Source organism: Choloepus didactylus, chromosome 7 (assembly GCF_015220235.1).
Source record: "Choloepus didactylus isolate mChoDid1 chromosome 7, mChoDid1.pri, whole genome shotgun sequence".
NCBI classification, from domain to species: Eukaryota; Metazoa; Chordata; class Mammalia; order Pilosa; family Megalonychidae; genus Choloepus; species Choloepus didactylus.
This window is the reverse complement of record NC_051313.1, coordinates 52,725,629-52,748,474: the sequence shown is the minus strand read 5'-3', so window position 1 is coordinate 52,748,474 and position 22,846 is coordinate 52,725,629. Positions and strand designations below refer to the sequence as shown.

General features: G+C 35.7%; 1 protein-coding gene across 3 annotated transcripts in view; it reads right to left on the bottom strand.

The window, feature by feature from the left end:
* Nucleotides 1-22,846, bottom strand: part of FBXL4 (F-box and leucine rich repeat protein 4) — an 85,099-nt gene that overhangs the window by 52,490 nt on the left and 9,763 nt on the right. Inside the window, exons 2-4 of one of the 3 annotated variants that reach the window (XM_037843998.1) lie at nucleotides 11,595-11,712; nucleotides 10,366-10,475; nucleotides 571-937 (exon numbers count right to left, since the gene is read on the bottom strand). In XM_037843998.1, coding sequence (XP_037699926.1) covers nucleotides 571-937; nucleotides 10,366-10,475; nucleotides 11,595-11,648 — 531 coding nt within the window. In that variant the 5' untranslated portion in view covers nucleotides 11,649-11,712. Of the gene's footprint in view, nucleotides 1-570; nucleotides 938-10,365; nucleotides 10,950-11,594; nucleotides 11,713-22,846 lie in introns of all 3 variants that reach the window. The other 2 variants (XM_037843996.1, XM_037843997.1) reach the window with 2 other exon arrangements.

Genomic DNA, 22,846 nt, shown 5'->3' with positions numbered 1-22,846 from the left:
ACGGTTTCACTCCTTCTCGCCTTTATACATTCTCTTCCCTCTGCCTGAAGTTCCCCTCAGTCATTTACCAAATATTCATTTGAATGTAACATGTCAAGCCTTTTTTCAGGTTTGAATAAAATTCAATAAACTGTCTAAAATATATTTACAGAAAACAAGACTTTAACTAGGCACACAAGAACAGTATTTCCAGGTCAAGACGCTATGAACCAACTTCACCAAAAGTAACAGATAGTTATGCATAAATAAATTCTTTTGGAGGGAGAAGAGAAACTATGGACTATTAACGTAATAAGCATTCCCCTCACAAACTCATTAATACTCTTGATTTTATTATTAAAGCATCTTTAACATAAATGGTATGAAATTAAGCACATATTGACCATATTTACATTATATAATTAAGAATTTACCTAGTTATCCCAAAATCAAAATATACAATACATCAGATTATGTGCACCTTACTAATGCTTCCATTTCTCTAATATCTAGCAAAATAATCATGAATATTTAAATATTTTGAAACCTCTATGTTATGTCCAATATTGCTACTAAATATTGCTGGCTTACCTCATAAGGTAGTTTATCAAAATATCCATTATTTGGCCCTTCTCTGAGGGTAGCATTGCTAAACTTTTTGTTAAGATTATCCATTACACAGTCATCATTTTCTTCATAGTCATCTTCTTCTAGATCGTCCATATCAATAAGTGAAGTCTTTAGAGAAAGCAGTGGCTTGTCCTTCATACCATGTAGCACAACTGCATCTAATTCAGTGTAATAATCCAGAAGAGAACTATTTATTTCCAGCCGTATAAGATTTGTGGGAAAATTTATCTGCTTAATACAAGGTTTAAACTGGCGAGCCTGGGAAGCATTCACCTTCGTAGGTCTCTCTGACCAAAGAATCTCCCATCTGCCAAAGAAAGAAATTTCCCTATAATAAAGTATAGAATGAGATCTACTGTTACCTTAAAGTTATGACTCCATGCCCAATGCAATACAATGTAAAGGAAAGGTATTAAATAAGGAACCTGGAATCAAAACACAAGTACTGTTTCCAAAATAAGAAAAATTAAATAAAAAAAAAAAAACTAAATGTCATAGGCCTTATAAGTTTCTATCTCCCTTGTCCTTTTATGCGGATTTCATATTGCTTGGTTTTAAAAGTGGAACAGGTAGTTAGAGGTACCTAAAGAACAATATTCACTTTTACAGAGTAAGAAACTCTGAAATAAGATGAAGCTCTCCTGTGTGCATGTCCTAAACCCACTGGGGAAACTAAACTGATTATGATGTTTCACAAAGGTCCTCTTTCCCAACTTTTCTATTTCTGTTACTGGCCCCATGCAAAGTCAAACCTTTCATTTTTATCTTGAGTTTCCCTTTCTTTTATCTAGTCATTAAGTTCTGTCAAGTTTTTCATAAAATTTCCTCTTACTTATGCCCTTCCTTCTGAATTTTCATTATGGTCATCTTTTAGTCATCCTTGTATTCCTAGAACCTAGCCAGTATCTCACACATGATAGGTGAATAACATTTTCTATTATTCCTCCCAGCAAATGAACACACTACTCTCCGGCTAGACTAATCACTACCTTCCATACAATATTTCCACCTTGGTATCTTTGCTCATGTCGTCTTTCCCTAATGAAATGCTCAACATACAATTATCTGCCTGTCTATCCTTTGAGGCCTAACTCACATTCTATCTCTTTATATAAGTCTTCTTACAAAACTTATTTTCTCAAATTACTTAAAAACTCTTCACAGCAGAGTATCATCAGGGATATAATACTCTCACATATACATATAAATGTATGTCATAAACATTTTGCTAGTATTGTCTCATATATCACAGAAAGATGGAAAAGCAGACAGAAATGTCAATAAACATCTTTCCTCTATTTCTAATTATTTACTTTGACAGCAAAATTTTCTTAATAGAGCTTTTATGTCAAAGAATAAGAATATTTTAAGTCTCATTATACATATTACAAACTGCTTTCAAAAAAGATTATGCCTAGAGTGTATAAGAATGACCACTGAAAGCATTATTTATTTTTTAAAATAATCTCTCATTTTATACTGAACTATATGTCCTTATGATTTAATTCATAATTCATTGCTTATTATTGATTACTAATAACATTTAATATGTTTTCATATACCCATAAATCATATGAGGGTCTATCCACCCAGTAAATTACTGGTTCATTTCCTGGCCCACTGACCTACTGGGACCTAAGCAAATACTGTTTAACAATGGCAAGGAATAAAGGAAACAGAAACAAACTGTGCTGAAGTGAAGAAATTTAATGCTATTTGGGCATAATTTGGGCATAATTTCTACTTCTGACTTCCATATAGCAAGAACATTTGATTATACATATATCAGAAATTGTAAATATGATAGTGCATTTAAAGTAGAGCAATATCAGGATATCAGTTTTTAGAAAGATTTAAAAATATATATAAATAGTAAAGACCTCCAAGTAAACATTGGTTTATTTGGATTTTATTTTTATTTTTCTTGATAACCTAACAAGTAACAGGAAAAATGATAAAAAGACAGAAAAAGTTATTTGATAGGTCTGTGGTAATTTGAGACCAATAAAAATTGATTTTGTGGTATCTGTATTAAAGTGAATTTTTGTTTAAAATTCCCTAATGGAACTAGAACATATCATTTCAAAGTTAGAAAGAGAAAAGTGTCTACTTCATCCAAGAAAAGAATATGCCAATTTATTTTTCTTATAGATTAAAAAAAGCCCAGAATCTTAAAAGCTAGTCAGTTAAAACAAGCAAATACAAACATACATGCACACATGTACACACACACATACTTACACATGCTTCTGGGAAATACCCCCACCTCTGGGAAATACCCCAACTCTAACTAGATCCAGAGCAGGGTTGACGTGATTAAACTCCTTTAAATCATGGCCTGGGTAGTGTTTACAATTTATGTGTTTACTATTTATTCTCACACCTTGTATTTATCTGGACAATCTGACAAAACTTTAACATCCTGTTTAAGTATTTTAAATGTGGAGTATCATATGTATAAAATTCATCTTGGAATTCCTTTCAGGCTGTGCTGCAGTCGGCAGCTGGAGCACTCAGATCTGGGGTGGTAGCCAACAGCACTCACTTCACTAGCCCACTTCTGTTGCTCTACGCCCTCCAGTGCTTCCGTTGTACTGAATGCCTACTATATGGCCAGCACTGGAAACAAATAAACAAACCACTCTCTCTACTGTGACTGCTGCCCTGCTGCTACACCACTGGGAAGCGCTCTCAAGGGCTCCCAGAAAGCAGCAGGTAGGCAAGAGAGGAAGAGAGCTGTTTCAATTCATGGAAATCACAGAGAGCAAGTATTCTGACTTGTATCAGGTTTGAAGTCAGGCACTTGGGTGCAGAAAGCTTCCCTGTTATTAAAACTTCCCTTGCTTAACAAGCATATGCAGTAACCAGCACAAAGGAAGTTGTCTTGCTGACTCTGTTCCATCTGAAAGCAAAGGGATAGAATAGGAAAACAAAGGAATAAAATAGACAAGTACTATGATTGGTGTACCTCCTCACTCTCTACCTCCCAACCTATCTTTAATTGGAAATTAATAAACTGCCATTCTGCTTTAAAAAAAATCAGCCAGTCAAGGGCCTGGTGGTCAATTCTGGCTTAAATGACAAAACCATGTTTCCTGGCCCCAAAGTCAAGGAGACCAGACCATGACAAATTTGCAAAATCGTTGCTTAAGCAACTCCCTTTGGCAGCAAATCCTCTCTGTGACGGCCTTACTCTTCCTCCCTGCTTTCTTAACCTCAACACTATAGTTAAAATGCTTTTAACATATAAAACAAAAAAATCCACACCACTAAATATGATCCCCAAATAACTTTTTCCCCAATCTGTTTCTTTAATCTGATCTCAAATTGTCATTTTCTTCTTCCCTTCTCTCTTTTACAAAGTGTAACCCCTAGTTAGCCTATTTTCTGACTCTTACACAAGCAGCCATTTAAGTCTTAACCTCAGGACCAGGATATTCTAATGCCTTTTTTCTTTTCCTCTTAATAGGGCACAGGAAAGAAGCCAAAAGATTTTTCAAAACTGTAGAACTATCTGTAACTTTTCTACTATACTCACTGAACAAAGGATATGTAGCTAGATGAAATGGGAAAACATTGCTTTTAAATTTCAAATGTTCTAGGGCTACAAGTTCATTTCAACAAACAAATTCCTGTGCTACTCCAATTGTACTCTTTTTTGTTTGCTAATTCCTCACATGGGCATAAAACCATGTGCTCAATTAAAATAACAGGCAATATAGTCCAGTGGTTCCTAAACAATAGAGCTGGAGTTTTCCATGACTAAATGTGAAAAATAAAGAAATGCATATTGGTGCATACAAAACCATACACAAGCATGCTGTAAAATTAACAGTTCTTTATTCTGAGATTCTGACCATCCTAATTTCTAGGATAAACTGAGATTTCTTTTATGAAATGATGGTGATGATAAACAATGTTGGTATTTCATCTAGTCTATTAATGTGTTTACTTAGCAAAATAAATAATCTTATAACCCTATTCAGTTTCCTAAATTTTATTATAATTATTATTTTTGCTAGTTCATTGTTGCTGATACTCTCCAGTCAGTGCCTCACCCAGACTCCCAGGTCAGTTCTGCATACCCATCCTCCAGCATCTTCTTGCTCTGCATCAAAGCACTAGTGTCTGCAACCATCTTCAGAGAACTACTTTGGGCTCCTGGAGCCTCTTCACCTAGAGACTGGCAAAAACCTGGAAGATTTTTAGTACCTCTCCTTTACCACCCCAGTCCATAGCTAAAGCCTAACTTTCAAACTCTTTTCCTCCAAGTAGACCAGGACTTCAGGTGAAACTGCATCCTGCTTCGCTTCTTCCCCTTCCCTACCACGCTTTCCTCACTCCCTTATTGGTTTCTGGTGGAATAAATTACTTCCATAGTAAATCATCTGCCCAGGAATATTCATTCAGGGTCTGCTTCTGGAAACCAGATCCAAGATATCTATGAAATCCCGAAGTCTACAGACCGTTAATCTAGATAAGAATGCCAACTCCTATGCTTACAATCCTTCAATAGCTTGTTCTCTCTACTCTGTGGACATTTCTCACTTCTTCAAACACCATGACCTCACCTTTGTATGTGCTATTCTTCTCTACCTTTCCTATCCAAACTAAGGCTTCACTCAACTCTCAGTCTCAGTTAAATCACATCCTCAGGGAGGCATTCTGAACCCATATGTTAGGTTCTCTCCTCCATCCACACATCTCCATGGCATCACATGGTACTCTTCCAGCCTGTAAGTTTAAACAGCAAGAGCCACATTTGTCTGGCCCACTGTTTTGTTCCCAGTAATGAAATGGCAGAGAGGGTGTTCAATAACTATTTCTGTCTAAAGAAATTCATCAAAATGTTAATAGTCACTGAATCTGTATAGAAGAACTGTGAATAATTTTCTCCTGCATATTTTCTTTTTCTGTGTTTTCCAATTTTTTTTTTTACAATGAAACAGATTGATGTCATAATCAGAAAAACAAAAGGGCCCTTTCTTACACTGCCATAATACATATCAGTCAGAGATTCTTTTTCCCTTTAAAATGTAACGGTATTTTGGGAATAAAGCTAAAAATCAGCAAAGTAAATTAGAGATATATTTGTAAATCAAGTGATAACTTTAATCACAACCACACACACTGTAACTTTGAACTAGGAACCCAAGAGTATGATTTGTACTTGAAATCAGTTGTGCAGCCATTAAGTTTTAATGGTTAAGTGACTGCAGGAAAGACATTACATGTTTCACAGATTACATTCCCAAATTTGTTCAGATTCTCAGAAAAAAGGGGGATAACTTTGTAAGAAAGAGGAAAAGAATGAAGAGAGACCTAGCAATCCTCACATATGAAAGGATCCTGCCTAAAGTACTATTTTTACCTCTCAGGAAAAAAAAAAATTTACATTAAAGGATGCTGGTTTTCTGTGTTTAAAAAAAAACAATTCATTAATAATGTTGTTCAAATGCATTATCAAGACAGTTCTGAAAGAACAAGTAAATATCACACCAGCAGTCTTCAATTTAAGTCATGTTGTACTCTGCATTTGTTTCCTGACAGGCTGGGGGAGATGCTCCTTCAGAGGTGAAGGGCCAGGAAGGGACTTCAAGGAAGCAGTGGCAGTGTCTATAGTACCAAGGAAAGAGGATTCGAAACTCCCAGAGGGAAGACGCTCCCATGGCCACTTGTTTGAGATACTCATTCATACTGGAGTGTGGCGTGTGTTTCTGGCATGCACCGTACTATTTTATCCGACAGAGTAAGAGTATAATAATAAGAGATTTACAGGTGAAGCCCTATTGTAAGAAATCAAAGATTTAAGTGTAAAAAAATGAATCCATAAAAGCCCAGGAAGAAAATAGAGAATTCCTTATAATCTAGGAATGGGGAAATATTTTCTAACTTTGAAAAAAATTCAGAAGCCATAAAAGAAATCTAATGCTTGTACAAGACAAAAAGAAAAAAGTCAAAAGACAATGACAATCTAAGAAAAATACTTGCATCAGTGGTGGTTTGGAACTGTATGTACCCCAGAAAATCATGTTCTTAAAGCTAATCCATTCCTGTGGGTGTGGAACCACTGTAAGTACACCTTTAGATGAGGCTACTTCAGTTGAGGTGTGACCCATCTCATTCAGAATGGGTCTTAATCCTTTTACTGGAGTCTTTTTTAAATGGAATGAATACAAAGGAAGGGGGTGTGGGGAGGAGAGACAGTGCATGCATGCATCACAGAAGCAAGAAGCTGAAAGCACTGAAACTCAGAAGAGAAGGGAGAGACCAGCAGATGCTGCCATGTCCCTTGCCATATGGCAGAGGAACCAAGGATAGCCAGCAGCCTATCTCCAGGAAGAAAGCATCACCTTGATGATGCCTTTGAATTTGGACATTTTCTCAGCCTCAAAACAGTAAGCTAATAAATTCCCATTGTTCAAGCCAAACCATTTCATGTATCTGCTTTAAGCAGCCTAGGAAACTAAAACTGCATCCCAGATCCCAGTCAAAGGGCTAATCTCCTTATTATACAAAGTTCTGTAACTTTAAATGGGTCATAACACTCTCTGGTAATTATACACCATTTCCCTAATCCATTCACTCTCCTAGATGACTATTTCATACCTTTACCTTCCCTTCAAACTTCGAATATCTCTTTTCCCATTCCCATTTTCAGCTAATGAGCCTGGCCTCGCTGAGAAAACAGAAGCAATCAGAAGACAACGTCCATACACCTACTTCACATCTACCCATCCAACAGCTTCTGTCCTTTTCTGTTAATTTAATTAATGTCCACACTCCTGGCTAAGGTCATTTCCTCCACTGGTGCATGAGAATCCATCTTCTTTACATATTCAATAGCATCATTCCAGTGCTTTTTTCCCATTTTTATCACATCACTAATTTTTCTCCCTACATTCTCCCTATTTAATATATAAATGCGCTATACTTTCTCCCATCTTAAGAAACCCTCTCTTGCCCCTCCCTCCCCAGCTAGGAGCTCATTTTTCAGCTCCCATTCACATCAGAACCCCTAGAAAGAGGAGCCAATTCTTGTTTCCAGTTCCTCTCCTCGGATTCTCTTAGATCCGCTCTAATCAGGTATTTGCCCCTACCATTACTCTAAAACTACTTTGGTCAATAGCACAGCCACTTCCACATAGCTGAATCCAATGGTCAATTCTTAGTTCTCATCTTCCTAAACCACACAGTAACATCACTCCTCCTCCCTGGGAACATATGCTTCATTTGGCTTCCAGGACACCATATCTTCTGGGTTTTCTTCTACCTTATTCACCTCTCCTTCTCAATCTCTTATGCTATTTCCTCCTCACCTTCCTAATTTCTATAACCTGAAGTATTCCAGAGCTTTATTCTTCATCTTTACCTCTTCTCATTTGTTAATCTCAGCTGTAAATATCTTCTTTATGCTGGAGACTTAAATTTATATCTCTAGGCCATACCTCTCCTTTGAACTCCAAACTAGTATATCTAATTATCTCTTAAATATCTCCATGGATATTTCTAACAGGAAACTCAAACTTAAAAATGTCTCTTCCCCCACCTACGAGAAAAACCCTGTGCTGGCCATAATCTTCCCACCTCGTTAACCGGCAATTCAATCCTCTTGTTATTCAGGAACAAATTATGGGAGTTATCCTTGACTCCTTTCTCTCTGTCTCTCCTCTCTCTCTCCCACTCTCTGTATAGCCAATCCTCTGTATTACATATATACAAAATCCAATCACTCCTCACCACTTCTGTGGCTATATTCCTGGCTCAAACCACTGTCACCTCTCAATTGCTTCCCTTATTGCCTCCCTTCAGTCAATTCTCAACACTGAAGCCAAAGTGATCCTATTAGAATGTAAGTCAGACAATGTCACTCATGTGCACAAAATTCTCCAATGGCTTCCCACTTTCATTCAACGTAAAATTCATGTCCTTATAAAGGCCAACAGAGCCTTAACCCATCTTCCTCCCTCTCATTACTTCTCTGCCCTTATTTATACCCCCTTCTCTCTGTCTGTCAGCTTCAGACACACCAGCCTTCTTATTGTTCCCTGAACATGCAATGTACATTCCCATCTCGGGCCTGGCTCCCATCAAACTTCATATTTTATTCAGATATGACTTCCTCAGTAAGCCCTTCACTGACCACCCTTTTTAAAATGGTAACTCCCTTTCCATGCTTTATTTTCACCACAGTACCTACCACTTACTGATACACCACATAATATACTTACTTCATTTATTTATCTTTTCACACTAGAATAAGCTCATAAGGGCTTTGTTCATTGTTCATTGATGTATCCCCAACACCTAGAAAAGGCCTAGCATATGGCAGACACTCAAGTATTTAATGAATGAGTATATATAAACATCTCTAAAACCTGATAAGAAAATTAATAATAGAAAAATGGGCAACAGAGATATAAATAGTTCTTATACACATGAAAAAATGTTCAACCTCACAGATAATAGAAGAAATTTAACTTCAAGTAAAAATGAGATATTCATTTTTTCACCTACCAAACTGACAAAACTATTGAAACACTAACACACTCTGTGGGTAAGGCTTTGGCAAAACAGACATGTACTACATTACTGGTGAGAATATAAATAGGTACAGCCCCTTTAGATGGCAAAGTTGGCACTATATGTTAAAATTACAAATGCATATACCCTTGACCAGCAATTCTTTTGGGAATTTATTCCACAGACATGCTTGCACACATGCAGAATGACTTATGATAGATTATTCACTACATTAATATTAGCAGTAGCAAAAGACTAGAAACAACTAAGTGCCCATCAATGGGGGAATGGTTAATATGTTGGGGTAAATATACACTGTGCATTACTTGCAACTGTAGAAAAGAATGAGGAAACTCTCTTTGTACTCATATGGAAAGTAAATATATACTACTAAGTGAAATGAAGGTCCAGAACACTGTGAATGTATGCTTATTTCTGAGTAAAAAGGAAATAAAAACATATCTGTATTTGTTTGCATCTGCATAAAGAAACTCTGGAAAGATACAAAGGAAACTGGTAAAAGTGATTTCTTTGGGAGAGAGATGGGTACTAGGTACATGGGGAATAGGGTACATGAGAGACTGCATTATGTACTTCTAAGACTTCTGACTTGTGAATATATTACCTATTCAAATAATTTTTTTTAATCAGGGGGTTGAACTACAAAGAGAGAGAGAGGGAGGACCTGCTATCAAATTAATGATGTAAACAGGCTTTTAGGGAGAATGCATAAATGACTTAAAGCAAAATTTATTTTTTAATGAATATGCTTGTTACAAAACATCCACCTAATATTAGCACTAAGGCTCTAACGACCTCCTCTGAGTATCATTGTATAGGCCTTTTACTCAAAATATTTTGAAGTAATAGCATAAATGCCTGTTTGAAGATATTTTAGAAGTTATATTTCTTACTACTGAAACTGACCCACATCCTAATTAGTTCAAATCCTGCTTTTTGTTATGGTACATTCTATAACATATAAATCTCACAATATGTGAATATTACTGTGTGAGATGTTATAGGAATGAGGAATGTATTAAATCTTCATATGTGTGATATTTCGTCCCCTAATTATATATCAGGAAACTAGGGTAAATTTTAAAAATCAACTTTATTTAAATTACTTAAGAGAATGCTTAAAAAAAAAAAAAAAGACCTACAATATTAAGACAACCAAAGTCTTTCAGCTATATATCTTATACTTTAGGTCATTAAAAAAATGAGTCTTACCTTACTTCAGCTGGTGGACTTGGGGAATACGGATTTGCAGAACAAGCCAGAATTCTAATGACTGCTCCAGGATGATAGGTTTCCAGAACATGAACAGCTGTAGGATACACCTGTTGTTCAAAAGTAAGTTCTACATAGTCCTGGCTCTGAAAATTAGGCGGCGTCCTCTTGAATGGCAAGGAAGCACTAGGACACTGATCCCACCATGTTCCATATGTTCGAAACACAGCTGTCTGAGTAAAATCACCAGAACTTGGGAAAACATTTGGTACACCTGCCAAATTCCACATGGTATAGGACATACTATTCTCACTTCCATAATGGGAACTGAAATCCACTACTTCTTTGGCATACTGGACCACCTCTGCATTAAGAGGGGAAGTTCGGCTGTTTGATTCTATGGTTCTATGGCTGTTCATCATCTCTCCTCTTGTAGCCGTCCTGGCTCGGCGCCGAAGGCATATATAATAAAACATAGTCAAAACTGTTAACATGGGAAAGACTGGTGACATCTAGATGTGAATTATGACGCTTCAAAAGGTCAGGTGTCCTCAGTAAGATGTATGAACTCTTTGAAGGATGTTCTAAAAAATGAACAGCTTGGTGAAGTAAAATAATTTAAATAATCAGAAAAATGCACGGATAAGGTAACAAACAGGCTTTTCCCCAATGTAATTTCCCAGAATGAAACTTTGCAAAAGCAATTTTTAAACTGCAAATGTGAATCTCTGTTATAAGTGATTTATGCAATACATTATTAAGAAACCCAAACACTGTAAATGTATACAATTTCATACTATATGGGAAACAAAAACTGATACTATAAGGCAACGGAAGATGTATGATCCAAAAAGCTATACTCTATACAAAATTATAACTATCATTCAAGAAATACAAAGTTCTTCAACTTTTAAAATTAAAATTATATGATGAACCACTAGAATATTTCAATAAATCCAAAAGAATCTTGCTATTGCTGTAATTTCACATTTTAACAAATGATTCCCTATTGCTAATTACTACTTTCTTCCAAACATACTAAGTACAGATTTCATGTTATGGGAATATAGTTTTCTGGAGCTGACAGTTAATCCAGACCAACTAAATTAACTGCCTTACACATCACAGATCACCAGTGTTTAATTTATAACTCTTAGCATTATTTGTTAGGGCAGTCAATGGCTGACTAGCATCTGGTTTGTTGCCAGCTACTCTTAGAAATCACTCACCCCAGATAAAATGGCCACAGGATACAAAGAGGAAATGCAAAAGTTGGCACTCATCCATGTGGTCTGAACTTTGCATGCTGATTTCAGGTGCAAATGCTGAAATGTGACATTTTTTTACCTGAAAGACAAGAGTTTTAGAAAATACTTTTATTTCCAACAGCCACTCAAATATCCCTAAAATATTACTATTATAGATAAACAGCCATTTAATTAGGCACAGACTTTCAAATAGAACAGGTCATATTTTTCTGATTTTGTGGACAATTTTGAATAAGTAACATTTTATAAAATTATGACAGAATATAATAAAATATAATAATGAATCCTTCCTTTCTAGAAGTTGCAAACCCATAGCTTATGGGTCAAACCATGCCTGCAAACATTTTACTGGAGCCAAATGGTGTTTTTCCAAATTTGGATTTGTTTGCAACCTTCAGCAATGGAGAGGACTGACCCCAGCTAGAAGAGACCTTAGCTGTTCCCGTGGCTGCCATTTTTCCCAGCTAGCAACACTAACTTACGGTACCGGTCTGGTCCCATCCTCATTTAGTAGATGACCTTCGTGTATACAAACAAGGAAATCAAATATACTTATTTTGCACCTGTAAAGTTGAGTTCAACTTCTCCCAAGTAATAGGAAGGGAATGTATGAACGTTTTTTAATAAAGCCATATGTTAGCCTTCCAAAACTTTAAACATTACGATTACAGAACATTACTAGTATTGTCTCTTTTACTTAAAAAAATCTCCAATGGCTTTTCTTATCTACACAATACAACCTAAATTCCTTGGCTTGGCATTCAAGGCTTTCCTCAAGCTGGACCACCTTTTTCTGTCTAACCCTGTTAATCCAGTCAAGTTCTAACCATCCTTCATATTTTACTTTAAGTCTCACCTCCTCCATCATTCCTTTTCCAACCCTTTATTACACTTAAGTACCACTTCTTCTGGCCAGTAAGGCTTACTGTAAGGTATCCACTGAAACTTCATTTTTACCAAGATATGTCCTAACTCCACAAGGGTCCACATTAGGAATAAGCTTCTTGAAGGAGGGAATCTAGCCAAACACCTTTATTTCTCAAAGTATTCAGTAAATAGTAGGCACAAAATGTTTGGCTGACTGATAAAAAGGTAATAGCCAAGGCAAAAAAAAAAAAAAAAAAAAAAAAAAAAAAAAATATATATATATATATAAAAGACTAAAACATGTTAAATTACATAATATTTCTCCACCTCTCAACCCCATCCACATTGATAAAATATAACAAACAAGTGAAACAAATAAAAAGCTGCGCTTGACCCAAGTGAGGAAAATTCACAGCTGTGAGAAACAGGAGGAAAGCAGAAAGCAGGAGCTGAAGCTAGCATGACTCATGGATCCAGTTACAGGCCTTGATGGTTATAAGTGGGCTTTCTAACACCCAAGAGAGGTTGTTTTCAAAACACAGATCACTTTTAGAAGAACCTTCATAAAGCTAAGGGTTGGGAAGGATCACCCTATCCATGAAACCAGGACTATGAAAATTCACTGGCCAAGAAGCTCAAGGAGGCACGACATCAACTAAGGCAATGTGGGGAAAATCACCATAGGGAAATCAGAACCCTTTTAGGCACGCACATTGCATGGTACAGGGCTAAATTCACACTACCTTCATGGTTGAGAACCCTCCTCCCCCCAAAGCAAAAAACTTAAGGAAAAACTAATCTCAGATTAGTAAAACTTTAAGAACTGTTGGAGGCAAATGTGAAACTTCTTTGAAGGGATGCTTCCACAATCCAGGATAGACAAAATCCTCACTGAAGATGCGTCACAGTAAAAAACTGCAGACCAATAGAAAAAATGAATCACAATGAGGGAGAGTCAATATACTCGCCTAGTGGAGGAATTTGCACCCCAAGAACAAGAAATAGAACAATCTGAACAATTTTTTTTTTTGGAGAAGGGCAATAGATCATTCATTAAAATATATAAGGCATTTCTGCAGGACATGCTCCTACTGCCGATGTATTACGAATCAATGAACCACATTCACCACAGGACACATAACACCAAGTGCTGAAGTATATAGGTCATGTTATAAATGTGGGAAAGAATAATTATCTAGTTTATATCACTTCTTTATTCAAACATTTTACCTTTCACAAGTATGAATGTGTCAAATAAAAAAAAAATGTACAACTACACAAACTTCAAATCCTTAACACTAAAATTTGAGATGAGACAGCGTTTTCTTTTACAATATATAATTTATTTAAAAATAGGTCCTCAGGTAAATTAAGAAGGGTTGATTTCCCCCCAGAATTACTTGGTTCTTCTCTTTCTCAAAAGAAAAAGAAGCAATGAAAGCATGAAACTGTAAAAATGATATTTAGGTAATAAAAAACAATTTATAATGAGTATCCAACTTAACTGACAGATCAGCAAATCTGGACAACTGTGCATGTTTTATTACTGGAGATCTTCAAGGAAAGGACAGAAAACCATCTGTCAAGATGGATGGATGCATTTGGACATCAATTCTCACTCCATAGTCCATAAATAGTTTCAACTGAACTCCTTCCACTTTCTTTATAAAACTGCATTTATCAGAGAGTAAAGCAGTTTTATAAAACAAAACAAAACAAAATCTAAAAAATAAGATATCATCATTCATGTGAATTTTCACAACCATTTTTGGCAAAAAGAAGATTGAGACAATTGTGAAAATTAAATACTGTTTGACATACCACGTCACGAAGTTTTAAACTGTTTTCCAAATAGTTTCTGCCACTGAAGAGTATAGGAAAATAACAAAAGCAGCAAGACTGTCATATTGGCAATATCATTTTTAAGCTATGCTATGGTTAAGTAAAATTTTACATTGAAGCAACATATATAAAGATGAGTTATAAATAAACTCTAAAGAAATGTACATATGTATTGTACACTCAAACTTCTTTAACACAGAAGAAAAATGCAAAATGAATGTTTTGTTTCTTCCAACCATGGATAACAATAACTTTTAGTGTTAACTCTCTTTGAGATAAAGCTAAAAATGACAAAAGAAATTTTTGAAAGAAGGAAGGGCAGTGTATGGTACACTGACCAAGCAAATATATTTATTCTTTTCCCAGTCATGCTATTTGGAAAATGCAATAGAAATTAAAATCTGTTTTTGAAAATAAATAAGGCATAGAAATAAAAATGGGAAACATGCAAACCCATTGTGAATATCCTTCACAGATTCTAAGTATAAAACTCTTTTCTAATCTACTATGAATACACATAAAAGCATTTGGGGGGTAGGTAAGAACATATGGAGAAGAAAGGATAGCTCCCTCTACTTTTCCTTGTGAAATGAAGCTGAAAAGGGGAGTAGAGCTATTGTCTCAGGACTCATGTGGGCAGCAACTACCAATGCAGAAGTCCAAATTGTCCATGTACTGTTTGGGCTTTAGCCAAGGCATGGGAGCAATTTGTGATAACCAATGAATATCCCTGTGGGTGATGAACCAAATGCAAAAGATACAATAACTCTATTTTATGAGAAGAACAGGATTCAAAGACAAAATGATTTGTGCCAGCTGGTAAAAATAAATAAATATTAGTCTGAAACACTAAATTTGTCCAAAAGAGTAATTTTATAAAATATACCTTTTGGAAGACATTTTCTTTTCCAGTTCATACAAAAAGATTCTTTAATTTAAGTAACTCTAACATGTAAAACAAACATTGCCTACTGAATAAAAAGCCAGAATTAGAAATAGGGTGGTCTTTATTTTATTAGTTACTTATAAATCCAATCACCACTCAACAATGATTCTGAGGTGAGAAATTCTCCACAATATACTGAACTTTTATACTAGCACAATCTAGGAATACAAAACAACAGCTATTTTAATTCGTATCATGAGATATTCATACTCCTTGGGAAACAATTTGCTTTACACGACATGATTTTATTATAATACAACTCATTTTCAACCGCATCCTTCATATTATAAAATGCTTAACAAAGTTAAATAATACAATTACAGAGAAAGCAGTAACAGTGGAAAAGAGAAATTAAGAGGTATAGACAAGGGAGAACATATGTTTACTACTGAGATTTGAAGTGAGATGGGGAGTCGATGAGGCGGAGAGAAGCAGGATGGCAGGAACTGCAGAGAAGACGGCTTGTGCTTCGGCAGAGGTAAGGGGAGAAAGGAAAGGCCTTTTTACGAAATAAACAAAAGGAGGTAATCAGAATGAACAAATCCAGGACAAGGGAAAGGTTAAGTTCATAGAGTGTGATAAAAGAAACTGGAAAACAATTTTTAAACTCGAAAGAAGATTCTCAAAGTAAAGAGACATAGAAAAAGATAAAAATGACAAGCAGTAAAGCACAGTTGTATTTTGAAGGCAAGTAATGACATAATACTGACTTTCAAAAATAAAGTTACTGAAAACTGAAGGTTTAGGCAGCTTTGTAGGATAGTGCAAAATAGTAACAAAATGCAAATCAGGGGGGAAAAGGCCAAACCTTAAACTTTACAGCTTCTGAATCTTGCTAAAATTTTTAGAAAACAATATTTTGAGGAAAGGACTTTTCTGTTTGAATCTAGAAATCAACACATGGGGGAACGGAGGAAAATATGAATGAAAAAAGAATGGAACCATTTTTGAATCTGAATTTGGAACATCATTTGACTGTCATAATCAATCCTCTTCCCTGGCCTGCCCTCTCCAGGCTTTTACACCACAACATACTCTTACTCTTTCCACCTCTCTGCTAACAACTTCTCGGTCTCTTTCCTGGGTTGCCTTCCTTCTCATGCCGGATAGACAGACAGACAGACAGACAGACAGACAGACGGTACCATTATAGGAAAGCATCTTTTTGATAACATGATATACAAGGAGCATCACCTACCTTCACAACCATCTTCTCCCTCTCCCTTCCACCGCCACAAATCCATCAAACCCTTGCTGTAGCCCCATCACAACATCTCTGCTCTCAACAGCTCTTAGGTTTTCATGCCACAGAATCTGCAAGTTTTCGTCTAAGGCTGGGTGGATCTCTCATTCTCTGCTTGACACTCTTACTCAACCTTCACTGTGAGGTTCAGACCTTAATTCGCAACATATCTGTCACCTAACTTTCCTTGTTCTTATATTTTATGTATCATTTCAGTTATATGCTGAGCTATTTCTCTATCCCGTAGCCTATGAATTCCTCAAGTTCAGAGAATGTCTTAAGCATAACTACACCCTTAAGAGTCTAGCACATTGCCAATATATGCTCAATAAACAGCTGTTTTATTTTATCGAGATTGGCAGTTAATAACATGAGAGAATTAAAATAAACACAAATTAAACCAGTGACTCTTGAAGAAAAGGCACATGAAGACCAAAAAAAAATAAAACAAAAAAAAATGTTCCATATTCTGATGTATAGAAAAAGAGGAAAAAATGGATAATAAAATCTGAAACACAATAGGTAAGAATCAAATATATGGCTTCTTTGAAGCCATCCAAAAAGGAATAATATACATATTGAAATTTTACTGTTCAAAGAGAATGGAAACATGTGGTAACTTCTATCAGTACAAAAGAAGTTCCTGAATAATAAAAGAGACTTGACTCTGGCCACAAAGAAACTCTGATTGACATTAAAGAAAGAGTCATGAAAGAGATGATTAGAGAGGAGAAATAAAGCTAGCTCCTCAAATAAAATGGTTTTTTTAAACACTTTGAATCTATTTAAAACCATTGGTTGGTTATGGAGAACTGGAAAAAGTATAGGAGAGCAAGAAATTCCTTAAAAAACTGGATAACCTAAGAGAGCAAGGGAGAAGAGAGACTAATAATAAGGGTGATAATATAAGAGCAAGGGTGAAAATGCAGACTAATAGTTCTGGCATCAGATATGTGGGGAGGAGCAGAGGCCAAGTGTTAGCAAAAGCATACCATTTTCCCCCCATAATTATTTATATTCCAATTGTACTATATGCTTAAAACTAACATTGTAATAATGTAACAGTGTTAAAAGGAGACTACTGGTATAGTATCTTACCACTTTATGTGTCTTTCTCTTTCTTTAAGTAACTTCTCCCCCAGTTAAAACATTTTTTATTATGGTTACTGTGCTAGTTTGGATATACTATGTCCTGCCAAAAGCCATATTCTTTGATGCAACCTTGTGGGGGCAGATATACTAGTGTTGATTAGATTAGAATCCTTTGAGTGTTTCCATGGAGATGTGACTCAATCAACTGTGAGTGAAATGCTGGATTGGATAATTTCCATGGAGGTGTTACCCCACCCATTCAGAGTGGGTGTTAATTGGAAACTGGAGAAGTATAAAGGGAATTCACAGACAGAAGGACCTCAGAGCAGCTAAGAGTGACATTTTGGAGAACAACTGCAAGTGACCATTTTGAAAAGGAGCTGCAGCTAAGAGAGGACAAAAGGCCCTAATCGCAACATTTTAGAGAACACCACTTTGAAACACAACATGGGAGGAAGCAGACACCAGCCATGTGCCTTCCAAGCTAACAGGTTTTCTGGACGCCAATGGCCATCCTTCAGTGAAGGTACCCTGTAGTTGATTCCTTACTTTGGACACTTTATGGCCTTAAGACTATAATTTTGTAACCAAATAAACCCCCTTTATAAAAGCGAATCCATTTCTGGTATTTTGCATAATGGTAGTATTAGGAAACCAGAACAGTTGCACTTTTTTTTTTTTAATTCATTTTTATTGAGATATATTCACATACCATGCAGTCATACAAAGCGTACTTTCAATTGTTCATGGTACCATTACATAGTTGTTCATTCATCACCAAAATTAATTTTTGAACATTTTCATTACCACACACACAAAATTAATAAGAATAAAAATTAAAGTGAAAAAGAACAATTAAAGTACAAAAGAACACTGGGTGCCTTTTTTTTTTTGCCCCCATTTTTCTACTCATCCATCTATACACTGAACAAAGGGGAGTATGGTCCATATGGCTTTCCCAATCACATTGTCACCCCTCATAAACTACATTTTTATACAGTCGCCTTCAAGACTCATGGGTTCTGGGTTGTAGTTTGATAGTTTCAGGTATTTACTGCTAGCTATTCCAATTCATTAGAACCTAAAAAGGGTTGTCTATATTGTGCATAAGAGTGCCCACCAGAGTGACCTCTCGGATCCTTTTGGAATCTCTCTGCCACTGAAGCTTATTTCATTTCCTTTCATATCCCCCATTTGGTCAAGAATATGTTCTCCATCCCACGATGCCGGGTCTGGATTCCTCCCTGGGAGTCATATTCCACGTTGCCAGGGAGATTCACTCCCCTGGGTGTCAGATCCCACATAGGAGGGAGGGCAGTGATTTCACCTGCCAAGTTGGCTTAGCCAGATAGAGAGGGCCACATCTGAGCAACAAAGAGGCAATCGGAAGGAGGCTCTTAGGCACAATTATAGGGAGGCCTAGCCTCTCCTTTGCAGCAATCCATTTCTGGTATTTTGCATAAGGCAGCATTAGGAAACCAGAACAGTTACGCTTTTTAATAAACAAAGCTCCAGTGTGGAATGAATGGGCAGAGTTCTTAACTGAACAAGTGGGTCACAGGGAGAATAGAGCCCCTGTCCAGTTTCAAACCTTCTTGAAAATCTAGGCAAATGAAACAGAAGGGAGACAACAGAGGAGCCAGCCAGGAAGAAAACCCAGTGTCCTGGAAAGGAAAACCCAGATATAAGTAGAAGAAGTTAAGGACAGACTATAAGACAGTAACGACATGGGCTGTATGGATCCTGAGGCTTGGACGCTAAAATAGAGCAATGCACTTAGAAGACTAACCTCATTCAAAAACCAAAAACTGCCCTTAAAAAAGTGAGAGAACAAAGTACAAAAATGCACAGGGATACTATACCTGGACCAGGGGAAAAATAAAGTAGAAAAAACAAAATTGATATAGGTAGATACTCCAGTAAAGGGTGAAAAAGATTAGCAAAGCCAAAAAGCACTGGCCGAAAGGTAGAGGAACAATCTTGAAAAACAAAGATGTAAGTAACATCTCTGTCTCTTCCAGGAATCAAGATAGGCTTCAAAAGTAAAGGAATTGATACAGAAAGTCCAGAACACAGCAGGTTTTTCAAAAACTTCTACTTAGTTAATAAACAAATGGCAGGGACTAAGCAGGAGGTTTCAAAAAAGTCATTGGAATGAATTTATCAGAGAAAAAGGGTTAAGATTTAGAACCAATTTAAACTAGGAATTGATACTGGGTAGTTATAAAGAATGTCTTCTCTCTTCTCTTTCTTTCCTAAACTATCTTTATCAAATGTATCTAACCTTCTGAAATATTTAATAAGCAGGAAAAGGAACTATCAGAGTCAATGTTAAAAAACACAAATCTGTAGGATGACTGAATGATGACTTTCTGATATAGTCGGAAATCATCTTCCTGCTCAAGGTACTATCTTACAAAGTGACAAGGAAGGACATATTTCTAATTACACAAAGTAAGGTGATATAAGGTACCACAGATACAGATGACATTATGCTGTATCATCTATATTTTACCTATTTTCTTCATTGTTTAATGATGGCTAAGAATAAGCCATGTAAATGGGAACAATTATGAATTTAGAATAGCCCTAAACCTTTAGCAGATATACAAGGTACATTTTAACCAAAACCTGGAATATTAAAAACTAAGGCTATCTGGTATATGAAAATTTTTTGTAGACTAAATGAAGAAAGAAAAATATATATCCCTCTAGCTACTAAGACCATACTAATTATGTGACTTTACATTAGGTAAATACTAGTATATATTTTTGTACATTAAAACAAGGAACAGTTTACCTAATAAAAACAGATAAGATACATAGTTAGCCTTCTTAATATAAATTCAAGTACATTAAGATATGTATGTTACTGCTATCTACTGAGGCTGAAAGAACAATTAAATAAAATGCTATATTATTGTTAAATTAACCTTGGGATACAACTTAATTCCAAAAAAATGTACCCCATTTGAAGTGTACAGTTCGATGAGTTCTGACAAAGACATGCACCCATGTAACCACTACCATTTCTCAACTGACTAATGTGGAGCATCTTTTTCATGTGCTTCTTAATTCCTACAGGTGCTAAAACACAAAGGCATAAAAAGTAATGATAAATCTAGGTTTTTGGATATACAATATACAAAGATGTAAGTGGTAACAAAAAAAAAACTCTGGGGGGACAGAAGGGTTTAGGAAAAGTATACGTGCATGCTATTAAAGTTAAGTTGATATCAAACCAGATAATGATTGTGATATATTAAGGATATTAAATTTTAACTGCATGGTAACTACAAGGAAAACATGAAAAATATATACAGATAGAAATGAGAAGGCATTCAATACGGTACAACACAAAAAAGCAAATAAATATAAAATTAGGCTTTAACGGAACTGAGGGACAAAAAAGGTATAAGACTTACAAAGGCTAAATAGCAAAATGCAGAAGAAAGTCCTATATTAGCAGTAGTGACTTTAAATGTAAATAGATTAACCTCTCCAGTCAAAAGGCAGACAATGGATAAAAAAGCATGACTCAACTGTATGCTGTTTGCAAGAGATTCACCTTAAAGTCAAAGAGGCAAGTAGGCTGAGGGTGAAAGGATGGAAAAAAATATACAATGCAAGTAGGAACCAAAAGAGAGCTGAGATGGCTATATTAATACCAGATAAAACAGATCTTAGGTCAAAAACTGTTAAAAGGGACACAGATGGTCATTATATACTTATCAGGGGGACAATTCAAGAGGAGGATGTAACAATTATAAATACATAAGCACCTAACTGCAGAACCTCAAAATATATGAAGCAAATACTGACAGACTTGAAGGAAGAAACTGATGGTTCTACATTAATAATAGAAGATTTTAACACACCTTTTTCAATAATGGATAGAACATCTAGTCCGAAGATCAACAAGGAAGTACAGGACTTGAATGATACACTAAACCAACTAGACCTAACAGACATATACAGAAACAGGCTGCGCCCAACAAAAATAGAAGACACATTCTTCTCAAGTGCACCTAGGTCATTCTCTAGAATAGAACATATTTTGGGTTACAAAACATGCCTTCATAAATTCAAAAATACTGAAATCATAAAATGTATACTCTCCAACCACAATGTAATGAAGCTAGTAACCAATAACAGACGCAGAAATGGAAAATTCACAAATATATGGAAATTAAACAAAATACTCTTAATCAACCAATGGGTTAAAGAGTAAATCAGAAGTGAAATTAGGAAATATCCTGAAGTGAATAACAGTGAAAATACAACATACCAAAAGTTATGGGATACAATGAAGGCAATATGGAGAGGGAAATTTATAGCTCTAAAGGTTTACATTGGGAAAAAAGAAAGAAAGAAAGAAAGAAAGAAAGAAAGATAGATTTCAGATTAGAGACCTAACCTCAAAACTGGAAGAACTAGAAAAGGAAGGGACAACTGAACCCAAAGTGAGAAGAAGGAAGGAAATAACAAAGATCAGAGCAGAGACAAAAGAAATAGAAAATTATAAAACAATGGAAGGAATCAAAAAATAAAAAGTTGGTTCTTTGAAAAGATCAATAAAATCAACAAACCTTTTGTTAGACTGATAAAGAAAAAGAGAGGATACAAGTAACAAAAATCAGAAATGAAAAGGGGGACATTACTACAGACCCCGCTGAAAAAAAGACTATAAGAGGATACTATGAAGAACTGTATGCCAATAAGTTAGACAAACTAGACGAAATGGACAAATTCTTAGACACAAAAAAACTACCTATTTTGACTCAAGAAGAAATAGAAGACGTCAACAAACCTATTACTAGTAAAGAGATTGACTCTGTAATCCAAAATCTCCTAATGAAGAAAAGCCCAGAACCAGAAAGCTCCACAGGGGAATTCTACCAAACATTCCAAGAAGACAACTCCAATTCTGCTCAAACTCTTCCAAAAAAGTGAAGAGTAGGGAATACTCCCTAACTCATTCTATGAAGCCAACATCACCCTCATAGCAAAGCCAGATAAAGGTACCACAAGAAAACTGCAGACCAATATCTCCTATGAATATAGATGCAAAAACCCTCAACAAAATACTAGCAAAGTAAATCCAACAGCATATTAAAAAGAATTATACACCATGATCAAGTGAGATTCATCCCTGGTATGCAAGATTGGCACAACATAAGAAAATCAAGTAATATGCTAAATTAACAGAATGAAAGAAAAAAC